The 20,342-nt window shown below is 46.6% G+C and overlaps 2 protein-coding genes across 7 annotated transcripts in view; both read right to left on the minus strand.

The window, feature by feature from the left end:
- The window catches only part of SPATA22 (spermatogenesis associated 22), a 68,299-nt gene extending 54,797 nt beyond the window's left edge, over positions 1-13,502 (minus strand). The window contains exon 1 of the mRNA XM_074018220.1: positions 13,256-13,502. The gene's annotated coding sequence lies outside the window, so the exon portion shown is untranslated. The remainder of the gene's footprint in view (positions 1-13,255) is intronic.
- TRPV3 (transient receptor potential cation channel subfamily V member 3) overlaps positions 1-20,342 on the minus strand; it is a 64,395-nt gene that overhangs the window by 18,723 nt on the left and 25,330 nt on the right. The window contains exons 10-14 of one of the 6 annotated variants that reach the window (XM_074018219.1): positions 20,242-20,308; positions 18,220-18,494; positions 16,254-16,366; positions 14,252-14,331; positions 10,052-13,653 (exon numbers count right to left, since the gene is read on the minus strand). In XM_074018219.1, the coding sequence (XP_073874320.1) occupies positions 13,559-13,653; positions 14,252-14,331; positions 16,254-16,366; positions 18,220-18,494; positions 20,242-20,308 (630 nt within the window). In that variant the 3' untranslated portion in view covers positions 10,052-13,558. Of the gene's footprint in view, positions 1-10,051; positions 13,657-14,251; positions 14,332-16,253; positions 16,367-18,219; positions 18,495-20,241; positions 20,309-20,342 lie in introns of those variants that run through there. The other 5 variants (XM_065532598.2, XM_065532596.2, XR_012425125.1 and 2 more) reach the window with 5 other exon arrangements.

The following is a 20,342-nucleotide window of genomic DNA, read 5'->3' on the forward strand; positions in this document are numbered from 1 at the left end:
ACACATAAATGATAAGAAAGCAAAACAACCTTATTGCTGATGTGGAGACAGTTTTAGTGGCCTGGATAGAAGATCAAACCAGTCACAACTTTAAACCAAAGCATGACCCAGAGCAAGGCCCTAACTCTCTTCAATTCTGTGAAGGCTGAGAGAGGTGAGGAAGCTGCAGGAAGCTGGCAGAGGTTGGTTCACCAGGTTTAAGGAAAGAAGCCAGCTCCAAAGCCTACAAGTGGAAACTGAACCAGCAAGTTGCTGATGTGGAAGCAAGTTATCCAGAAGATGTAACTAAAATCATTGACAAAGGTAGCCACACTAAACAGATCTTCAGTGTAGTTCAAACAGCCTTCTATTGAAAGAAGATGCTATCTAGAACTTTCCTAGCTAGAAAAGAGAAATGAATGCCTAGCTTCAAAGCTTCAAAGGACAGGCAGACTCTCTTAAGAGCTAATACAGCTGGTGACTTCCAGTTAAAGCCAATGCTCATTAACTGTTTCAAAAACCCTAGAACTCTGTTTTGTTTTTGTTTTTGTTTTGTTTTTTTGAGATGGAGTCTCGCTCTGTCGCCCAGGCTGGAGTGCAGTGGTGCCATCTTGGCTCTCTGCAAGCTCTGCCTCCTGGGTTCACACCACTCTCCTGCCTCAGCCTCCCGAGTAGCTGGGACGACAGGCGCCTGCCACCATGCCCAGATAACTTTTTGTATTCTTTTAGTAGAGACAGGGTTTCACTGTGTTAACCAGTATGGTCTCGATCTCCTGACCTCGTGATCCACCCACCTCGGCCTCCCAAAGTGCTGGGATTACAAGCGTGAGCCACCGCACCTGGCCCAAAAATCCTAGGACTCTGAAGACTCATGCTAAACTGCTGTGCCTGAGCTCTATAAATGGAAGAACAAAGCACCGCTGGCAGCACATCTGTTTGTGGCATGGTTTACTGTATATTTTAAGCCCATTGTTGAGAGCTACTGCTTGGAAAAAGAAAAAAAAAGATTCCTTTCAAAACATTACTGCCGATTGACAATATACCAGGTTACCCAAGAGCTCTGCTGGAGATATGCAAAGAGATTAGCGTCGTTCTCATGCCTGCTAACACGACATCCGGCCGAAGCCCGTGGATCAAGGTGTCATTGTGACTTTCAAATCTAACTATTTAAGAAATACATTTCAGGCTGGGGGAGGGGAGAAAAAAGAAGAAAAAGAAAGGAAGAAAAAAAAACATTTCATAAAGCTATAGCTGCCATAGATAGTGATCCCTCTGAGGGAGCCGGGCAAAGTAAACAGAGAACCTTCTGGAAAGGATTCAGCATTCTAGATGCCATTAAGAACATTCAGGATCCGTGGGAGGAGATCAAAATATCAACATTAACAGGAGTTTGGAAAAAGTGAATTCCAACCCTCTTGGATGACTCTGAGGAGTTCAAGACTTCAGTGAAGGAAGCCATGCAGATGTGACAGCAAGAGAATGAGAAGTGGTGCCTGAAGATGTAACTGAATTGCTGCAATCTCATGATCGCACTTGAATGGATGAGGAGTTGCCTCTTACAAATAAGCAAAAAAGTGGTTTCTTGAGATGGAATCTACTCTCGTTGCAGATGCTGTGAACATTGTTGAAATGACAAAGGATTTAGAATATTACATAAACGTAGTTGATAAAGCAACAGCAGGGTTTGAGAGGGCTGACTCCTCCTAATGAGTTCAGTTGGGTGAAGTGGCTCATGCCTGTCATCCCAGCACTTTGGGAGGCCGAGGCAGACAGATCACCTGAAGTCAGGAGTTCGAGACCAATCTGTCCAACATGGTGAAACCCCCTCTCTACTAAAAATACACAAATATTAGCCAGGTGTGTGGCGCATGCCTATAGTCCCAGCTACTTGGGAGGCTGAGGCAGTAGGATCACTTGAACCCATGAGGCAGAGGTTGCAGTGAGCCAAGACTGCATCACTGCACTCCAGCCTGGTGGACACAGCGAGCTTCCATCTCAAAAAAAAAAAAAAAAAAAGAAAGAAAGAAATGAGTTATACTGTGAGTAAAATGTTATTAAACAGCATTTCATGCTACAGGGAAATCTTTCATGAAAGGAAGAGTCAATCAATGAAGCAAACTCCACTGTTGTTTTATTTTAAGAAATTGTCACAGCCATCCCAACCCTCAGTGCCCACCGCCCTGATCAGACAGCTGTCATCAAGGCAAGGCCCTCCACCAACAAAAAGATCATGAATTGCTGAAAGCTCAAATGATCATTAGCCTTTTTAGCAATAAAGTATTTTTAATGACGGAATGTACATGTTTTAAACATAATGCTATTACACATTTAACATACTACGTATAGTGCGAGCATAACTTTTACATATACTGGAAAATAAAAAAATGTGTGTGGCTCATCTGTTGTAGTATTTGTTTTATTGTGGTGATCTGGAGCCAAGGCTGAAATATCTCTGAGGTATGCCTGTAATGTGTAAGTGCTAGTAGAAACAAGTTGTGCAGGCTTGCTATTTTTTTCAATTTTTATATTTGGGCTAATAGTAATATACTAAGTGTCCAGCCTATAAACTTCAGCATTCGTTGCAAAATCCAGAGGAGACTTTCAAGTGCTGTTTTGTGGATGAAATATGAAAGAGAAACGAGGGCTTAATGGTAAAGATGACATATGACTATATTAAGAAACTGAATGGCCCTTTGTCCACAAACACACAGTAACCCACACAGCATTGCTACTGCGGCATGCCCCCGGCTCTGCACTGACCTCATGGAGCAGAGAGCCTCCTTCAGACACCTCACGCACCCCCTGAGGAGCTAATGTTTCTTCCCAACATGAAAAATTTGTAAGAGGCCTATTCTTCACAGCTGTCACTTCTCATTTTGAAAGAATATGCCCACCTTATTCCAAGCAAGGTGTGAGGAGGTCTTTGGGCTCCAGATGTTGCCAGCAGAGGTGGTGAAAGTCAGTAACAGGGCAGTGGACACGCATAGAAATGTGACCCACAGCTCTGGTTTGCAAATACAGTCTTTCAAGAAATCCTGCCACATCCTAAATGCCCAAATCCCTTGCCTCCCATGATTCTTCTCCTCAAAGGACCTTCTACCGGATGCTGCCCCGTCCCTCTCCAGCTCCACAAGGGCCCTCCCCGCCATCCTCTTAGTCCACAGCAGCCAATAAACAGCATTTTTATTCCATGATCTGTACCCCCAATGAATCCATAATCATAGTTTCAAATGTATTTCCCAAACATACTAACATTATCTGGAATGAATGAATGAATAAATAAATATTACATATTTATACGTTTTCATTCTTCCAAAATGAACCCCACTAAGCCAATTTTACTCCACATTCAGTGTTCTGGAAAGCACATATTGTTTCTAAATTTTTCAACGTTTTTTTCTATTTTTGTACTTTACCGAAATTATTTGCATTGGAACAAACTCCCTTCCTTCTGAATTCTGTAGTAAAAATGTGATGCATCAGCTTCTGTAGCTAAGTTTTACCAAGTTTCCTTCCCCCACTGTGAATGTTCCATTGTTTTATTTCTGAGTCCAATTTTTCTAGGTCAGCTTTTTCCAGATGTAAATTTTGACAAGAATACTTTATTCTTCCCTCAAATTTTAGTGATTTGTAAAATTTACAACATACAATTTATATCACTGTGATTTCAGTCAGTTTCAGGATTGATTATTCCTATCAAGTCTAATTTTCCCTTTTACAGTCTTTAAAGTTTCTAATTAGATGTGTGGTTGGTTTGGTTTTTTTAATCTATAATATATTGCTCTGTGGTTTTAGCCACTTTGAGTTTTATTTTACTTTGATTATTTCTAACCATCTACAGTTGTATTTTTTCTCATTTATAAAATGGGAATGATCATAATAATAGTGCCCCTTTCATGGGGTTACTATGAGGATTAAGTGGGCTAAGACATATAAGCACTTAGCCCAGTACCTAGAGCAGAATACTTACTTAACAAACCATTGAAGTTCAAATTCCTAGCATGAAAGGCCCTTCCTGATCTGCCCTCCCTTCCCGAGACCTCCCTACACTTGTCTCCCTTTGGACCATCTCCGCTGTGGTGTCCTTCCCACCGTTTATTCCTCTAGGCCTTCACATAGACTGACTCCCCTACCTAGAATTTACCCCCACTGTCCTGCACCTTCCACCCCACTCAGACTGTGCTCCAACTAATAATGCCTGTTTCTCCTTCAAAATGCAACCCAACTTTCATTTCATAGCCAACATCTTCTTGGTCTTTGTCTACCTGACTTCGTTGCCACTTTGCCCCTCTTTCTATCCCATCTTGAGGGCATTAGCAGTGTCTTTTTCAAATGTCTACAATCTAGTAAGTGATCAATAGAGGTGAGTTGAATAAATGAGCATGCTCAAACACCCCTTTCTCTACTGAAACATCTTCGTCTTCCACCAATGGCCCTGCCTTCTTTTTATCTTCCCTTCCCAGTCACTTCCTGAGAATTGTCCCCATCACTCCCAAGTGAAACACTTCGTTCTACACCATCCAGACTGTTACCATGTCCCAAAGGACAGTGGAAGGAAAACACACCCATTTAAGTCTGCAAATCCATGGGAAAAAAAAAAAAGGAATTTTTTTTTCCTTTTGCCCAGGCTCTTGTTGCCCAGGCTGGAATGCAATGGCATGATCTTGGCTCACTGCAACGTCCGCCTTCTGGGTTCAAGCGAGTCTCCTGCCTCAGCCTCTGGAGTAGCTGGGATTATAGGCATGCACCACCACGCCCAGCTAATTTTGTATTTTTCCAGTAGAGACAGGGTTTCTTCATGTTGGTCAGGCTGGTCTCGAACCCCTGACCTCAGATGATCTGCCCACCTTGGCTTCCCAGAGTGCTGGGATAACAGGTGTGAGCCACCATGCCAGGCCAAAACAAGGAAATGTTCACACTCAACAATTCCCCTGTTTAAAATCCTTTGGTGGCTTCTTACCCTTGTTATGAGATCTCAAAGCCTCACCACAGCTGTCCAAGTCCTACATGCACTGGCCTCTGCCCACCCCTCTAGCCTTATTTCATGTCACTTGGCCCCTTGCTCCCAGCAATTTGGCCACATAAGACTTTTCCAGTCCTCAGATGCACGAAGTTCCCTACTACCTTTGGGTCTTTGCCCACATTTTCCCACTTACTGAAACCCTTCCCCTTCTCCACACTCCCATTAGCTAAATGACGCTTACTCTTTATGACTCAGGCTAGGTGAGGCCACTCTGTCACACAAGTTTATTGACAGTACTAGACTGGCCCTTACCCAAATTGCAACCGTAATGCGTTATGACACTAGGGCAGGGAAAGTTACTGTTGGTCTCTTTGATTAAACTGCAAAAGCTCCAAGAGAGCAGTGATAGCATTTGTCTTACTCTTTGTCATACCCACAGCACTTAATGCATAGAAGGAGCTCAGTACATTTTGCTGGATAAATGAGAGTTGATCTGCTGAGTGTAAAGCTATCTGGAAGGGCTTATTTGGAAGAGTGGGGTGTCACTTCCTTCACAAGGGTGACCCCAAGATAGCCACTGGAGACCACAGAGGGTGGGAATGGTGAACCACGTACAGTCAGTGCTCCAATAGGAGAAGCAAATGATAAGTGGCAGCTGGGGAAACTCTGAAGCCTGAGAGTCCCATGGGGGTGACCAGGGCCATGATGCTGGGAGAGAGGCCTATAAAGGTCATGCATGTTCCAGGGCAGCAGGAACAGGGCCTGTATTTGCATATTTGCATATCCAACAAAAGATCCATATTTGCATATCCAACATTTGCATATCTGCATATCCAACAAAAGGCCTGTATTTGCATATCCAACAAAAACAGAGTCTGAAGGGAAATAGCTGCTTAGGGGTGTTTGTCTGTTTGGGACGGGGTCTCACTCTGTCATCCAGGCTGCAGTGCAGTGGCATGATCTCAGCTCACCGCAGCCTCCACCTCCCAGGTTCCAGCTATTCTCCTGCCTCAACCTCCCCGGCAGCTGGGATTACAGGCATGCGCCACCAAGCCTGGCTAATTTTTGTATTTTTAGTAGAGACGGGGTTCCGTCCTGTTGGCCAGGCTGGTCTCGAACACCTGACCTCAGGTGATCCACCCACCTCGGCCTCCCGAAGTGCTGGGATTACAGGCGTGAGCCACCATGCCCAGCTGCTTTTTTAATATCTCTATACTTCCCACACATACCGCCTTCAAGAGGCTTGTGATCTACCTGTAGAGACCTTTGTATGCCTGTTCCCAAAGCAGACACACCAAAAACCCTAGTCTAGTACTTGGCAGACAGTAGTTCCTGAACACCTACCAAGCCAATGATTGAGAGGCTCACTCAGAGAGGACTTCGCCCAGGGCTGCCCCATCAGGCTTGGTGGGTTGCTCAGTGTAAGACTCGAGGGAGGTCCCTGCATACTCCACAAAATCAAAGTCAATGGCACAGCCCAGAAGCTTACATCCCATCAAAGCAAAAACAGCACTCAAGTTTCCTCCATTCTGCCAAGAAAAAGAATGGGAACTTGACTAGAAAACAAAGTCAACCCAAAAACTGAGGTCTGTAGGCGATTAATGCAGTATAATTAAAGGGAAAAAATACTAGAGCCCCATTAGCTACAGATAAATTAAATGCTTAACAGAAAAAGTTCATTTTCAGAAACTACATATTAAGGGATGGAATAATTTTCACAGTCTTGAAACATAAAGCTCAAGAGCATACAGAGAGGTCCCAAGACAGGAGTTTTCTTGCTCTGAGTGAAAGGCAGGGCCGCGCGCAGGGACTCACGCCTGTAATCCCAGCACTTTGGGAGGCTGAGGCAGGTGGATCACCTGAGGTCAGGAGTTTGAGACCAGCCTGGCCAACATGGTGAAACCCCATCTCTACTAAAAATACAAAAAATTAGCCCGACGTGGTGGCAGGTGCCTGTAGTCCCAGCTACTTGTGAAGCTGAGGCAGGAGAATTGCTTGAAGCCGGGAGGTGGAGGTTGCAGTGAGCTGAGATCATGCCATTGCACTCCAGCCTGGGCGACAGGGCAAGACTCTGTCAGAAAGACAGAGAGAGAGAGAAAGAGAGAAGGAAGGAAGGAAGGAAGGAAGGAAGGAAGGAAGGAAGGAAGGAAGGAAGGAAGGAAGGAAGGAAGGAAGGAAGGAGGGAAGGAGGGAGGGAGGGAGGGAGGGAGGGAGGGAGGGAGGGAGGGAAGGAAGGAAGGAAGGAAGGAAGGAAGGAAGGAAGGAAGGAAGGAAGGAGAAGGAAAGAGGAGGGGAGGGGAGAGGAGGGGAAGGGAGGGGAGAGGAGGGGAGGGGAGGGGAGAGGAGGGGAGGGGAGAGGAGGGGAGGGGAGGGGAGGGGAGGGGAGGGGAGGGGAGGGGAGGGGAGGGGAGGGCAAGGCAACCAAAGCTTAGGAATGTGGGTGCAAATAAATTCACAGGTTTGGTGGTCAGAAGTTGAAGGTGTTTCCAACTTACAGCTTCCATTTTCACTGTAAAATAGGGAATAAAACCAAGTACAGCTATGGATATGGAAGCCATGGGGTCACAGGTTTAAGAAGTATGATGGTTTTGAAATAACAAAATATGATGGTTTTAAAAAATCAAACAGAAAACCGATGAAAGAAATAGAACAGCTGGACAGTAACAGGGGTTGCTATGAACATTAAATGAGACATGTATGTAAAGTGCATGGCACTTTATAAATATTCATGTCCTTCTCCCCTCCTACCACCATCTTAAATGGAAGAAACTGTCTTATATTTGCATCATCTATCATTGCCCATATTTCATGTTCAATTTTTGTTGAATTGGTTCTAAATCTTCACACATAGTAGGTGAGATACATTTTTCGAGTTGGACTGAATCCTTTCGGCAGAACTTGGCTATTACTGTCAGAGGGGTTGCTGGTGCACTGAGAAAAATGGTAGCTCTTGATACTAGACTAACTAAACTTCAGAGAACCTGGATTCTCCAGCCAGGAAAAAGGATTGTGAACTTCGCATGTCATTCCGTCTGTCTCCAAGTTTCAATTTCCCTACCTATTAAACTGGGATACGACACTCGCCAAACCTACAAAACGATAACCAACATGACCGAAAGAGCTTTGTAAACAGTGTAATATACAATCTCAAAGGCTGAACACATTGATGGAATCCTTTGGGGAGGCAATTTTTCACTGTATCAAGAACCATAAAAATGTTGAAACCTATTGACCTAGGCATCTCCTTCCCAGAAATACATCCTACGACAAGGGTTTCCACCCTTTTCCTATCCATCCACCCAACACATCCCCACAGATGGCACATTCCTAGGTTTTGGACTAACGCCTATTAAGCGAGGATGTGAATCACGTACGATCCCTGTTTTGTTGCCACTCAACAAGATACAGCCCAGTGAAGGAAGTCATTCTGGGAATCATCTGAATTAAGTAATTCACCAAATGCAATATTTCACTTATTAACAAATTAGTTGCAAGTTCCACAACCCATCAAGAGAAGCATTCAAGACTTGGCATTCAAGTTGAGAACTGCCATCCTTATGAAATAACTCAAAGGAATGAAGAACTGCATATACCTATGAATTAGGCTGGTCGGCAATAATGATAGTAACAACGTCAGCTCTTTCCTATCCATTCTCTCATTGCTTCCTCATAAAAATCGTGTATGGTGGACAGGAGGGATTTATACCTTCTGTTCTCCAGGTGGAACCATGGGTTTCTATTCACTCAAAATAATTTGACAGCCAACAGGCATAATGGATAGAGCCCTCTTATTTTTTTTTTTTATTTCTTCTAAAAAAAACCCAAAAGGATACAGGTGCAGAACACGCAGGTTTGTTACACAGGTATATGTGTGCCATGGTGCTTTGCTGTACCTATTGATCCATCCTCTAAGTTCCCTCCCCTCACCCCCCAACCCCCAACAGGCCCTGGTGTGTGTTGTTCCCCTCTCTGTGTCTGTATGTTCTCAATGTTCAACTCCACTTACGAGTGAGAACAAGTGGTGTCTGGTTTTCTGTTCCTGTGTTAGTTTGCTGAGGATGATGGCTTCTAGCTTCATCCATGTTCCTGCAAAGGACATGATCTCATTCCTTTTTATGGCTGCATAGTATTCCATGGTGTACACGTACCACATTTTCTCTATCCAGTCTATCATTGATGGGCATTTGGGTTGGTTCCATGTCTTTGCTATGGTGAATAGTGCTGCAATAAACATACGTGTGCATGTGTCTTTCTAGTAGAATGATTTACATTCCTTTGGGTGTATACTCAGTAATGGGATTGATGGGTCAAATGGTATTTCTGGTTCTGGATCTTTGAGGAATCACCACACTGTTTTCCACAATGGTTGAACTAATTTGCATTCCCACCAACAGTGTAAAAGTATTCCTATTTCTCCACAGCCTCTCCAGCATCTATTGTTTCCTGACTTTCTAATAATCGCCATTCTGACTGGCGTGAGATGGTATCTCTCTGTTGTTTTGATTTGCATTTCTCTAATGATCAGTGATGATGAGCTTTTTTTCATATGTTTGTTGGCCACATAAATGTCTTCTTTTGAGAAGTGTCTGTTCATATCCTTTGCCCACTTTTTGATGGGGTTGTTTTTTTCTTGTAAATATGTTTAAGTTACTTGTAAATTCTGGATATTAGACCTTTGTCAGATGGGTAGATTGCAAAAATTTTCTCCTATTCTGTAGGTTGCCTGTTCACTCTGATGGTAGTTTGTTTCGCTGTGCAGACGCGGACACACCACTCTGAGAGGTTTCATGGCCTGAACGACTGACATTATCTGGCTGTGCATCCTGGGGCACATGGCTTCAACCCCCTGAGTCTCCTTTAACTCAAACTGCTTCCACAGCTGCTGAATGCTTCCAATTGGCTACCTGATGTGAATGTGCTTTGAGATGCAAATACATACAAAGGTGACATGTCTGATGGCTTGCTGGCTCTGTTCCTAAGCCGGAACCAATGATAATACTTCAGGTCCAAAAACTGGCCTTCCCTTTACCCACTCCTGTTACCAACACTCTAGGGTTTCCAGTCAGTCTGCACATTGGCACACCTAGGCATGGATAAAACATGGCCATAACAAGGCAAAATAAATATTTATTAGAAATCAAAAAACCATTTCTTCAATGGCACAAACATGTTCTTACTCTTTGTACGATTTCTTCCTTGAACATAAAGTTTCACACACACACACAACACTAAGAACAAGTAGGTAAATGAGAATTTACAAGGATTCGGCACATTCAAGGATAATGGGATGACAATTCTGTGTTTGGAACCAAGATCACAGTAAAAAATATGTAAATCAATGCAGAAATCAAGTACGGCTTACAGGCCCGGATGACGGCCCATCTACCTGGGCCCTGCCCAGAGCGAAAGGACACAGGTCACCAGGCCTTGAGGAAGGAAAGGAATGTCAATAATACTGGACTCTCTCAGGCTGGAGCCTTCTAAGAGCTTAATGACTTCACAGTACAACCTCCAGCACCTTCTCCCACATCCCAGGGAGGAAGGTTAAGCACCTTTTATTCCAAACAGATATATCACATAATGTCTAGAATAATGAATTCTTCTGAGGAAAAGTTTAGCTAAAGGAGCATTTACAACCAAGGCACTATCTGAGCCTGGGAGATCCCATCCCTGGAAAACGCCTTCCCCTGAAATTACTGAAATGTCAATCACGGAGTTTTAAGATGTCCTGATAGACCCATGGGTTCAGTGGGGTGTGGGTGTGGGTGTATGGGGAGGTGGGTGTGTGTGGGTGTGTGTCGGTGAGTGTGGGTGTGCTTTTATGCACCCTGTGGGCGCACTTGAATTTTCAACTAGTCACAGGGAACATAGGGGACAATGTTGACTGCCAAATGAGACACCTGAGAAAACAGTCCTGCCCCCCAATATAAGCCAACTACAAAGAAAGACTCAAAATGGTGGAATAACTGTACTTTTTAAACTAAACAAATAATGGCTCAGGGAGACATCTGTGGTCCAAGAATCAGGACACTCCAGCCTCCGCAGCTCTGATATGACCTTCCTGCATGACTTTGCCCAAGTACATATTCCTTTTGGAGCATTAGCCTCCGGGGGTAAAACGAAGGAAGTGTTCCTTTTCACTCTGATGCTTCCTGACTCATGGCTTCCCTTGGTAAACCTACCTAGGCTCAGACCTTTTGGCTGAAAGCCTTTTGGGGTGGACAAGGTTGGGAAGAATATCCAATACAGAAAATGGTCTTGCAACCAATTCCATCCAGACCCACAGAGAGCAGCTCTCCATCACGTGTGAGATAACAAACATCCATCTGGCTCTCCATTCCGCACTTGGACAAAAGCTGGCAGGTTAGGCAAATAGAAATCGATAATTGGCTTTATCCATTAATATCTGAGTCAAAGCAATTCTGGATATGGCTTTATCCATCAACATCTGAGTCAAAGCAATTCTGGATATGGCTTTATCCATCAACATCTGAGTCAAAGCAATTCTGGATATGGCTTTATCCATAAGATACGGCTTTATTCATTAATGGATAGGACTTTCTCCATTAATATCCGACACAAAGCAATTCTGGAATTCCCAGCTCCACAGTGTAGAGCGTGGCATCATGAATCCTAACCACTTCCTTTCAGACCAAGATGTCTGTTCAGGCTTAATGCGGATAGCTAATTCCAGATGTGGAATGCTGCTCTGCAGAATCTCCAGGCTAAAAGGAACCTTACACTTCTTCCAATGACCATTTTCAACAACATCCCTCACTAAGTGCTCGACCAGCTTTTGCTTAAACATCTCCAACATCTGGAGCAGCTGCTGGATTGGATTGAGCCAAAATCTTTCTCAGTTTCCTAGTTCTGCCCATTCTGGAACACATCCGCTCCTCCTGCCTCTAGGACAGTCGCCTCAAATCTTCTCTTCTCCAGAGGCCCATGCCCAGCCCCCACCACTGTGGCTCAGAGTATGCAGTTACTCCCTGGCTCAGCCCGGAGGGCAGGGGCTGCTGTGGACTGTGAAGCCGCACACACCCCAGCCCACCTCTCCCCAACCAGCCCCATCAGGGGCACAGAGTCTCTATCTGCCCAGCTAGTCTGGCACACAGAGTGGCCCAGAGCAGAGCAACTGGCCCAGAGTGCACTGCCAGGTCTGCACTCCTTAGTTTGCCTCAAGCCAGATGAACTAATCAATCGTCATGTTATCTGAAGGCCAAATTTCTATTTCTGCCATTTAAGATTAACATTCACGGTTACTATTTTTATAATTCCACCTCGAACATCTTTACATGAATCCTTTCACTAGCTAATGGTGGCAGAGTGGATTTTCTGGTGGTTTCGGCCCCAGTCACCTGGCAAATCCTTCCGTCTCCACTTCACCTCTGCCCCCAGACTGACTCCGTCTCATTTCAGAAGGAGAACATCAGAGGATGAGGACCTAAAAATAAGCCCAAAGTCTTGGCAAAGGCTTCTCTCTCACAAGCTCCCCCTTCAGCTTCAAAATTCACAGTTAAAAAAAAAAATACTTCGTACCAAAGCAGTTGAGGCATTTTGTTAAATTCCCCCACTGAGACATACTGAGGTATGTGACTAACTGCTGAGTTCTAAGATGGCATCGATCGAGCAGCTGCTATTTCTGCTTCAGCTGAAGCCAAGATCCCAGCGCAGAGGCAGGCACTACTGCGAGGCCAGGACACGGACAAGAGCCAGGCCCTTTCACCCAGATCGCAGTGACCCAGCAGGACTTGCCCGGCGTGTCTCATGCAGACTTTTGTGTGTGTGAAGAAAAGCTTTTTGTCTGGCTCTGGGCACCTTGAGGCCAAATATATAATACTTACATCCAGCCCCAAAGCTCCCAATCTGTCTCCACTTTTAAAATCACATACTTCATTGTAGTAATTTTCATTCTTAACTGAAATGTCTTTTCCATATTGAAAATTTAAACCCTGTATTACTTATGCTACTAAAAACCTGTCTCAGCTTGAGGCAGTGTGAACCTTGGGGCGTCAGGGGACGTTCACTCCAAGGATGGTCTCCTTTTCCCTGAAGGGTTCCGGAAGGATGTTTCCCGAGCTCATTCCCTTCCTCCCCCAGGATATCCGGCTTAACTCCGTCCCCTGCACACTCTGGGATGGGATCAAGGGTCTCCCCAAATTCAGGCAACCCAGTCACAGCAGGAGAGACGGTACAACGTGTGGGCTGGGGCTGGGGCTGTCAGGGGAAAGCTGGCAGGAGGAAAGGCGCCTCTCCCTGCTCCTCAAGGCTCCTGCCCCTTCCCTGCCACCCATCTCTCCCAGCCAAGCCCACCTGCAACTGGTAAAACCAGAGGCTTCCCCCAGGACTTCAGGAGGCTCCCAGGCTCCAGACTGCTGCTGGCTGTAGGTTTACACCAACTCTCTGCCCAGTAACAAAATCCAGGATGTTTCCCACTCAGACAAACTGACAACTGCCCCTCAGTTCAGACACCCACTGAGCACTGAGCATGAGGGCGCACTCTGCTGCTACACCAGCAGAGCCAAACTCCATCATCCCTCAAAGCCTCTCCGCAGAGGCCGTGACTCCGCCTGCAGCGCCAGACAGCGCACGCGCACGCCGGCGCCGGTTCCGCTTCTACACCGACGTTTCCGGGAAATCCTCTATTTCTTCAAAGGCATTGAGAGTGGTTTTGCTGTTGTTCCTGGAAGAATCTTGGATTTTGTTGAAATCTGCTTTTTAAAAAATATATATTTTAGAAATAGATCACTCTGCATAATGTTTTTTTTTGTCTTTTGTTTTTTTCTCCTTGTCTTTTTTTTTTTTTTTTTTGAGATGGAGTTTCACTCTTGTCACCCAGGCTGGAGTGCAGTGGTGCGATCTCAGCTCATTGCAACCTCCACCTCCCAGGTTCAAGCAATTCTCCTGACTCAGCCTCCCGAGTAGCTGGGATTATAGGCACCCACCACCACGTTCAGCTAATTTTTGTATCTTTAGTAGAGACGGGGTTTTGCCATGTTGGCCAGGCTAGTCTCAAACCCCTGATCTCAGGTGAGTCACCCGACTCGGCCTCCCAAAGTGCTGGGATTACAGGTGCGAGCCACCGTGCCCGGTCTGCATGGTGTGTTTCTATGGCTTAGGGCTACACCGTTTTAAAAGTCATGCCAACTAGAGTTCTAAAAGTCAGAGCTGGAAGAGACCTAAGCAGCATTTCCATTCAACCCTCCCATTTGACAGATGAGGAAAGTCAGGACCCTTAGATTTGATCTGCCCAAGGTTACGTGGTCTGAGACAGGAGTGGACACCATGTCACCTCACAGCAACAGTTACCTGTTCGTCTTACAGGCCCCGGGTCTTCGTTAAGGAAGGAGACGTGCGTCTTCCATTCAGTCCACTTCACCTCATTGATCCTGCAAGTGGGATCATCATTCTTACTATTTCACCAGTGCCTCACTGAGTGCAAACAAATAACCCTGGTTTGGGACGTCCTGGTGTCTACACAGCTCCCCTTCTGTCTGTCCTGGAGATCAGGAGCACCCCTGACCCCAGTGGTCACACTAGCGTTGTTGGAGTTTGAACTCTATCCCCATCTCCATGTCCCCAGGCCTCAGAGAATCAGTTCTCCTTCCACTGTAGGGAACTCAGAAATCCTGTAAGTTGCTCAGACAGGTATAAAGGATCCAACTTCAGACAACAGCAGCTGTGCCTGACTGGTGACAGCCCAAGGGGAAGCGGGGACAGACAGGGAGGGCCCAGGCCGCGAGGGTGTGAAGATTAAACTCCAAGTGTAGCTGGGGTTGAGGAGGCACGAAGAGCCTATGGTTAGGGTCTATGCCCTAACAAGAGTGGGTGGCGTCTGAGGTGTTAGAATACAACCATAGGCATTGATGTGACTTAAATTCACATCCAGAGGTCTCTAGAGTGAGGGTGGCAACATCAGAAATGTTCGTTAGGGTAATCATTGCAGTCAGAAATGAAGCTTTCCAGGGGGTGGGGTTTCAGTCAGAGAAGTGAGTTAAGGTCATACTTAAAGAAGGTGGTCCGTGGGCTCAGGCAGCTGGGTCAGGGTAGGAGGAGGTGGGCTTATCAGAAAAGGTGGTCATGGAACCGGGCGCGGTGGCTCACGCCTGTAATCCCAGCACATTGGGAGGCCAAGGGGGGGTGGATCACTTGAGGCCAGGAGTTCAAGACCAGCCTGGCTAACACGATGAAACTCCGTCTCTACTAAAAATACAAAAATTATCCAAGCGTGGTGGCGTGTGCCTGTAGTCCCAGCTACTGGGGAGGCTGAGGCGTAAGAATCGCTTGAACTGGGGAGGCCAAGGTTACGGTGAGCAGAGATCGCACCACTGCACTCCAGCCTGGAACTTCATTTAGAAAGAAAGAAAGAGAGAGAGAGAGAGAGAGAGAGAGAGAGAGAGAGAGAGAGAGAGAGAGGAGGGAGGGAGGGAGGGAGGGAAGGAGGAAAGGAAGGAAGGAAGGAAGGAAGGAAGGAAGGAAGGAAGGAAGGAAGGAAGGAAGGAAGGAAGGAAGGAGAAAAGGTGGTCATGGGATAAGTAAGGACTTTAAAAAAAAAAAAAATCAAAAAGCCAGAGATCTGTCAAAGTAGCCATGTCACTTTCCATCTGCCAGGGGCAAAATGGGACTCAAGTCACCTGGGGTCACAGGAACTCACACAGGTAAACAGCAGGAAAAGGAGTGCCAAGCAGGCAGATCTTCCCTAAACCAGATAGCAAACAGAGAGAGACCTCGGAGGCACCTTCAAAAAGGCAGAGAGAGGGGCTGGGCGTGGTAGCTCACGCCTGTAATCCCAGCACTTTGGGAGGCCGAGGTGGGTGGATGACCTGAGGTCAGGAGTTCGAGACCAGCCTGACCAATGTGGTGAAACTCTGCCTCTACTAAAAATACAAAATTAGCTGGGTGTGGTGGCACATGCCGGTAATCCCAGCTACTCAGAGGCTGAAGCAGGAGAATTGCTTGAACACAGGAAGCAGAGGTTGCAGTGAGCCAAGATCGTGCCATTGTACTCCAGCCCGGGCAACAAGAGCAAAACTCTGTCTCAAAAACAGAAAAAAAAGAAAAAAAAAAAGCAGGGAGGGGAGCCACTGTTGGCAGTCTCCTTCTCTTTCTCTTCTGAAGCTCGGGAACCCCCATCCCAGGGCCCTATAACCCCATAAGCAAATTCCTTCTTCCGAGGAGGCCACTGGGAGAGACAGCAGCTGTGGTTATGGTGAGCAAGCAGCGGCACCGTTTCTCTAACATCTTGTCACTGACCTGCCCCTCTCTGCCCACCCCAAAGACCACAGCCCCAGGGCCCTTCCCCCTTGGTTACCGCAAACACAGTCGGAAATCTTCCTCGGCCACTCGGCACAGCTCTCCCATCCGGAATCTGCTCCTCAGCCATTCTGGTAACATTTTCTCAAACTCCAAGATGGTCCTGGCTCTCTGGGGACATAAGCAAGTCTAAGGAGTAGGCATTCACACTCACAAGCACACACAAGTGCACACACACTGTCAGTGAGCCCACTCCCCCCTCGCCCCATGCTTAACGGATCGGAAGGGTTTGGCTGATCTACAGAATTCAAAGACAAAAAGCAGGCCAGGCGCGGTGGCTCACACCTGTAATCCTAACACTTTGGGAGGCCAAGGCAGGTGGATCACCTGAGGTTAGGAGTTCAAGGCCAGCCTGGCCAACATGGTGAAACCCTGTCTGTACTAAAAACACAAAAATTAGCTGGGCCTGCGTTAGACGTCTGTAATCCCAGCTCTCAGGAGGCTGAGGCAGGAGAATCACTTGAACCCAGGGGTTGAAGGTTGCAGTGAGCTGAGATCCCTCCACTGCACTCCAGCCTGGGCGACAGAGCGACACTCCACGATATAAATAGTATTTCTGAAAGCCCAGGAGCTTCCTATCTGACAGGGCTGAGGTCCTGGAATCCCATGGCAAAGGACCATTCGAACATCATTCAGTCCCACCCCCTCCCAGGCTTGGAACCTCTCTGCTGTTTCCTGGCCATAATTTTTCCAGTCTCTCTTGAGTAGTATCAACAAACCAATTAAGAGGGCCTTGGCCAGGTACAGTGGCTCACACCTGTAATCCCAGCACTTTGGGAGGCTGAGGCAGGTGAATCGCTTTGAGCTCAGGAGTATGAGGCCACCCTGAGCAACATGGTGAAACCCCATCTTTACAAAAAAAATACAAAAATGACCCAGGTGTGGTGGCGCGTGCCTGTAATCCCAGCTATTTGGGAGGCTAAGGTGGGAGAATCGCTTGAGCCCGGGAGGCAGAGGTTGCAGTGAGCTGATATCACGCCACTGCACTCCAGCCTGGGCGACAGAGCAAGACCCTGTCTCAAAAAAAAAAAAAAAAAAAAAAAGGAGGGCCTTAATAATGAGAAACTTCCATGTGTCGCATCAAAGTTTTTCTCCCTGTAGCACCCCCATGTACCTCTGCCTTCTGGGACCACAGAAGGGGTCTGCTCCCTGTTTCACAGGTTGCTCTGTAGATATCTGAAGGCACTCTCACCTTTATCAATAAGCATTTCTTTTTCTGTTTTTGAGACAGAGTTTTCGCTCTGTCACCCAGGCTGGAGTGCAATGGCATGATCTCGACTCACTGCAACCTCCACCTCCTGGGTTCAAGCGATTCTCCTGCCTCAGCCTCCTGAGTAGCTGGGATTACAGGCGCCCACTACCACACCCGGCAAGTTTTTGTATTTTTAGTAGAGATGAGGTTTCACCAGGTTGGCCAAGCTGGTCTCAAATTCTTGACCTCAGGTGATCCACCTGCCTCAGCCTTCCAAAGTACTAAGATTACAGGGGTGAGCCACCATGCCTGGCCGCCAACAACTATTTCTTAAGAGGCAGTCTCCAGTCCTCTCCCAAACCTGGTTACCACCTCGGGACCCATCCTATGCATTGGTTTCCTCAGCACGTAAGAAGTGTTCAGGCCAGGATAGAATAGAGCAGAACTGTCACCTCCATTGTCCTAGGCGCTGTACTCCTCTTAATACAACCTAAGGTCATACTTCAACATCCATCAATCACACTGTCAACCCTGAGCACAGCACCCCTGTAAGCCTGAGTTTTTCTACACATGCCGTTGCACAGCCACACTTCGTAGACCCTACACTCAAAGAACCTAGGCTAAGGCTTCCTCAATCCTGGCCACACACTGAGCAGCTTGTGCAGATTCTCAGGCCCCACCACAGACCCACTGGTGCTGACAGTAGTCAATGACCATGTGCTGAACTGAATCCCATGGAGGCCCCCACACTGGGGTCTCCACCTAGACTCACCTGCAGGCGCCAGATACGCTCGCTCTCCTTGGAGACGTTCTCCACAGTCTCGCCCATCAGGGCAATGAGCATGTTGAGGAGCAGAACGAAGGTGAGGATGACGTAGGTGATGAGCAGGAACAGAAAGAGAATGGGATACTTGGAGTTCTGCTGGATGTTCAGGTCACCCAGGCCGATGGTGAGCTTGAAGAGTTCCAGCACCGCGTCGCTGAAGCTGCCGTAGGAGCTGCAGTCCTTGTTGTCTTTGGGACACTTCTCGATCAGTGAGGCCAGGGCTAGGGGAACATAACAGGGTGCTCTCCTCAGCTCTCCGCCTGGTGAATTACTCTACAAGCTTGCGTGTATTTGCCCACACGACAAGCCTGCTGCCTCCTTCTCTCTGGCCATTAAATCCCATCTCCAGCTTCAGGTCCTCCCAAAGCCTCATCAGGCTGGCTTCTCTGCCCTGGCCTCCTGCAGAAAGCCCTTCCACCTAACAAAGCCCAGAGTCTTCTCTCCTTCCTCTACCCCACAGTCGGCCCTTGATCACTTCCAGCCTTGCAGAGTTGCTAATTATAATCCACGTGTGTGTCCCTGGCTCCCCAGCTAGTCTTTGAGCTCCTGACTTCCTCTAGCCTGAGTCATTTCCCTCAAGGCTGTAAGATCCTGAGTCTCCTCCTAATGCTCTGTTGTGAGTTCCCCATGAGCAAGACCAGGCTCACACTTCCCTTCTTTCCAACACACCACAATAGAGGTTCACTGCTGGATGGATGGATGGATGGATGGATGGATGGATGGATGGATATGGATGGATGGATGGATGGATGGATGATTAGATGGATGATTGCATGGATGAATGAATGGATGGATGGATGGATGAGTGATTAGATGGATGGATAGATAGATGATTGGATAGATGGAGGGAGGGAGGGACGGATGGATGGATGATTGGATAGATGGATGGATGGATGGATACGGATGGATGGATGGATGATTAGATGGATGATTGCATGGATGAATGAATGGATGGATGGATGGATGATTGGATGGATGGATGGATAGATGATTGGATGGATGGAGGGATGGATAGATGGATGATTAGATGGATGGATGGATTGATGGATGGATGATTAGATGGATGGATGAATGGATGGATGGATGATTGGATGGATGGATAGATGGATGGATGGATGGATGGATGGATGGATGGATGGATGGATGGATGGATAGATGGATGGATAGATGGATAGATAGGTGGATGAGCAAATTAAATGAGAGAGTAAATAGATGGATTAATAAACAAGCAGGTGAAGGAGCAAATAAATAAGCAAATTGTGACCCAGAAAAGGTACCAGACAGATGGACACAGCTACCTAATTTCAAATGTCAATGGTCACTGAAGAAAAGAAAAAAAAGCAACTGGTATGTGGGGGGAAACGATCTCTCTATGCAGAGCTTAGAAATACAACCAGATGGTGCTGTTCCCTCTGTCGTACATGGAGAGATTTTAAGAGGGGGGGCTCCTTCCTGGTCCCAGCAGACCAGAGAGGCTCTCACAGTTATATCTAAAGCAAACTGTGAGAGCAACATGATGTGAAACCCAAAGGAAGTTGCCTCAGGGCATTACTTTGCTCCTACTTTGCAAAGACCAAGAGTCGAGTTTCTGTGGACTTTAGTTTCCCCATCTGTAAAATGAGGCTGAAAACACTTGCAGGACCTGTCTTAGGTCATGAGGGCCACATAAGCAATGAATGGGAAAGCCAGAGGTGTACACCACACAGTGAAGCTGGATTATGAGTGGCTGGCCTGGTTCAAATTCCGGAGTCTCTAAGCCTCAGCTATCTTATGATCGGGGCGACGACTCCCACTTGATCAAGTTGTTGAGAGAAGTAAAAAGGTAATGCTTGGAAAATGCCAAGCTTGGCAGGTGCCCCACTGGTAGCTGGTCTAATTGCTGCTGAGGCCACCATGTGCTTTGTCATTTTGACATCTGAATAAAGTGTTTATAAATGTGGGAGTTACTATCATTTATAAATCAATTACCTACTCCAAATCCAAGCAAAAAAACGATATATACGAACAAGAACTTCAAAACATCATGCAAAATGACCTACAAAGAAATAAACATAATTCAAGAGTAAGAT

The sequence above is a fragment of the Macaca fascicularis genome, chromosome 16, assembly GCF_037993035.2.
Source record: "Macaca fascicularis isolate 582-1 chromosome 16, T2T-MFA8v1.1".
In the NCBI taxonomy this organism is placed as follows: domain Eukaryota; kingdom Metazoa; phylum Chordata; class Mammalia; order Primates; family Cercopithecidae; genus Macaca; species Macaca fascicularis.